The 3,753-nt window shown below is 42.6% G+C and overlaps 1 protein-coding gene across 1 annotated transcript; it reads right to left on the minus strand.

Moving 5' to 3' along the window:
* Positions 1-492: 492 nt before the first annotated feature.
* On the minus strand, positions 493-2,473 carry LOC131069961 (phospholipase A(1) DAD1, chloroplastic). The gene has a single exon (XM_058005506.2). It carries the CDS (start codon positions 2,398-2,400, stop codon positions 919-921), a length of 1,482 nt encoding a protein of 493 aa, XP_057861489.2. The 5' UTR covers positions 2,401-2,473; the 3' UTR covers positions 493-918.
* Between the last annotated feature and the right edge of the window lie 1,280 nt (positions 2,474-3,753).

Consider the following 3,753-nt stretch of genomic DNA (forward strand, 5'->3'; position numbering starts at 1 on the left):
ATTGATTATAAATTTAAAATTTAAATCATTTAAATTTTAAAAAACTAATAAACATAGTCAACTCCGTCATTCCATGAAGAAGGTGGATAATGTCAAACCTACGAAATGGAGAAATGAGCCTAAAATTGACGGTCGATCTTGCCTGTCAAGCAGATCTTGCTTGACAAGCAATCTATTCAAAAATTGTCTCTTATCCGGTCTTTGATTTTTAGGCGAAGAAATTTCAGCCTCATGTTTTCTTATCAGATAACTAAAAATTTGTGTGAATGATGAAAAACCTTAAAAAAATAAAAGAAATTGCCCGTTAAATGTATGAAGGAGAGGCGACGAATGAACAGAGAAGGCTCTTGATGTTGCAGGTCGAGAAACGCATTAACTTTAAACAAAACCAAAAGTAAAAGGCAATCAAACAACACATAAAAACGAAACTATTAATCCAGCACAGGAAATCTGATTATCAATCAATTTTATAAAAAAATAACTTCTGGGGAACTGGTGAATAATTCTGTACAATCACCGTAATAAAGCCAGACTTTAGCTGGCTCTGTATTTGCCCAACTCTTTAGTTGGAAGCGGGGAAATGGAATTGGAATTTGAGGTTTGTTCAATTTCTATGTACCACATTCATATTGTCAGAATATGTATAAATTCACATTCGGAATATGTATATATACTTATATATACAGTATGAGCAGATATAGAGAGAAGAGAGTTAGAGCTCTCCCTGGTAGACATAGGTCACGAGGTCCGGTCTCCGTCCAGTCTGCATTGTATTGGAGGGTGCATCACACCAGTCTGCATTGTATTGGAGGGGGAGGGCGCATCACACCAGCATCATCGATCATGTTAAATCATTTATCGGACGCAAGGGGTGACTGTTTCCTGAAGCCTAAAGAAAGGAAAGATATATAGACATTATCATTGCCAGCTGATTTCCTTCCTCAAGTTAGGCTTTTGGAGCACGTTAGACTTCTGGTTCGTCAAAAGACGTAGCAGGTCTCTTTTAGCCGTGGATCTGAAGGGAATGGAAGAGCTGAGGAAGCCATCAACAAGGTGAAGGTAAGCTTCGAGATCATGACAGCAGGCCATATCCGCGTCGGGCTTTAAATACGGAGAATGCTTGTTGTTCACGCGAAGCTCCGTCCCGACGTGACAGTAAGCCCAGGGCATCATTTCCAAGAACCCCGCAATCTTACACTGGTTCCCAGATTTCATTTTCTGCATCCACGTCTCGTTCAAGACAACACCGGGAACTTTTGTAATAACATCGTGGGTGTTGACGATCCGGAGAACTTTAACCCCGAGCTCCTCCATCCGCCGCCCGAATGCGCGGTTCCCGACACGAGGACCGCCGAAGGAAAAGACCGTCAATGGAATCTGAGCCCCGTTTTCCTTCCTTAGCTCCTCGCCAATGTGGTACGCGGTTAACAGAGACAACGCAGCTCCTAAGCTGTGACCGGTAATTGTTATGCTGATATCCTGGCCCTTGTATAGTTTAACCAGCCGACGGATCTCGTCAAGCACCTGGTCGCATGCGCTCTTCCCAGACGGACCCATGGTGTTGAATAGACTCCAGAAGCCACTCTCCACCTTGGGCTGACAGCAAGCCACGAGACTCTTTTTGTTACCTGTGTTTAGCGGGGTTAAGACATCCTTGAGATTTTCCCCCCATTCCAGCGGCGTTACAGTGCCCCTGAAGCCCACCACGATGTCTCTCCGGCCAATCCTAGATAACTCTTTTTCATCTGTGCAGACCGCCACGAAACCCATGAAAGCTGTCTGTTTTGCCATCCAGTCGCCGGAAAATCGGTCCGTGAGCCATTTGGGTACTCTAATGGAGGACGTTGTATGGATGCATTCGGTCACCTCGTAGCCTGCTTCTCCGAGCCCCACATCGTCGAGGAGTGTCGACTTGGGGTGTTTGCAACCGGCATAATTTTCCGACTCTGGATCGAATTCGAAGGCACTGTATGCTGCCTGGACGAATTCCCCGTATTTCACAATCTCTCGCCTGAGATTCTCGTCCAGCGGATCCAGCAAGCCTTCCCAATTGCCGGATCCTTGATACTCACGCCATTTGGACCCCAGGCTCTGCTTCGGAGACCCAACTGCGTAATTCTGATGCATGATCTTCTCCACAGGCTTGGAGTTGGAATTGGAATTCCCGTACATCTTGGCCAGATTATCCAATGTTTTCTGGACCCCATTGTCCGCAGAGCAATGCACCTTGAGCGCCTTGAGACCACAATGCCGAGGAGTAATGCCATTGTTATGATTATTATTGCTGAATCCGCCATCGTCCACATTTATATTGGTCCTTGAAAATCTGGAACGGGTGATGAGAAATGAACCCCTGACCGAGGAGATCGGGGCTCTAATCTTGCTCACTGTAGGCTGCATACAGCACGCACAACTAAAACCTTCCCAAAACCTCCTTTTTTTTTCTTTGAGATTGCTCGATTTATTCGGTGGGTATTGGTGTACCGAGCAACAGAAATAACTGAGACTATTTAGTGCTTTTATAATTGCGTTGCGGTGCTAGATTTGACTATATAGAACAGTCCTATTATATAGAAGGGTGGGCAAATGATCCATCCATTCCTTCAAGTTTGTACAAATCCCGTGGGAGAAGAAGACGATGAAATTGTGCGTTGTGTGTGAATGAGCCGCCAACCCACAAATGACATTATACTCCATAAACTATTCTTCGCATTGCCACGTCCTTCACACACCGTCGAAAAGTTGGTTCCTCAGCTCTTTCATGGAAGCAGGCGTTTGTGGTGTACAGGCACGTAAACCAGAAAACTTGTCAAACCGATTTTCTGTTGTAATGCTTGTCGGTCATCGGTGGTAGTCGGTGACGTCCTCTTCATACATAACGTAACCATTGATTGACCGTCTGAAAGCCACACGGATTTGGGGATTTCATGCTGCCCTGGTCTCCACTTTTAGTTTAGCTTTTATGCCAGAGTTTACGGAAGGGGATTTGTAAGAAAGTTTAACTTTTTGATTAAAATTCAAACATTTTACGGACACCACAAAAAAAGGAGGCCTTCGCGCTTCTTTCAACCCAGGTGGCTAACGAGACTCAAACTTGGGCAACAATTTACCAAACATTTTGACCTTTACAGGTTTTGAAATTCTCTTTGTCAACGTCATCAGTGTCTTGCGTGAAAAGTTTTGCCTTCCCGCCTTACAAGTTTTATTCAACTGGATCAAACGTTTTATAAGTCATACTTGACCGGTAAGCTTTTATCTGATTTCGCCACATCAAAAGTGAAAGTGTCTTTAAATTTGTAGTAGAGAAGCTTTTTTTCTTTCTTAGCGAACAATCAGTTGCTGGACCATCACCATATTTCTTGTTCAATGCGTTGATCCGACCCGCAAGAGATTGATTTTGAATAGCAAAATTCTTCATAAATTTGTACACAGCTTCATGTTTGTCACATCATTACCAGTTTAAAGGTACCAGTCCTAATCTTTGGAATCAATGTTTTACATCAGATTCTTTAGACAATATTGATCGAAATTGTTCTTTGAATCAATGTTTTAGATCACACTTTATGATTTATGTTTTTTTTTTTAATGATAGAGCTAAAATATTTATTTAAAAAAATATTACACAAACTAAACTAAAAAACATTAACTATTGTTGTTTGGAAATCTCCATAATTTATGATCTATCTATCTTTGCTGATGACGAATCTTGAAATATGATCCAAACTGATTGTTATCCATCGTCTGCTGGTGTGC

This window comes from Cryptomeria japonica, chromosome 6, assembly GCF_030272615.1.
Source record: "Cryptomeria japonica chromosome 6, Sugi_1.0, whole genome shotgun sequence".
Lineage (NCBI taxonomy): Eukaryota > Viridiplantae > Streptophyta > Pinopsida > Cupressales > Cupressaceae > Cryptomeria > Cryptomeria japonica.

Coding starts and splice junctions, on each gene's coding strand:
- LOC131069961 (XM_058005506.2), bottom strand. CDS start 2,400: ATGCAGCCTACAGTGAGCAAGATTAGAGCCCCGATCTCCTCGGTCAGG.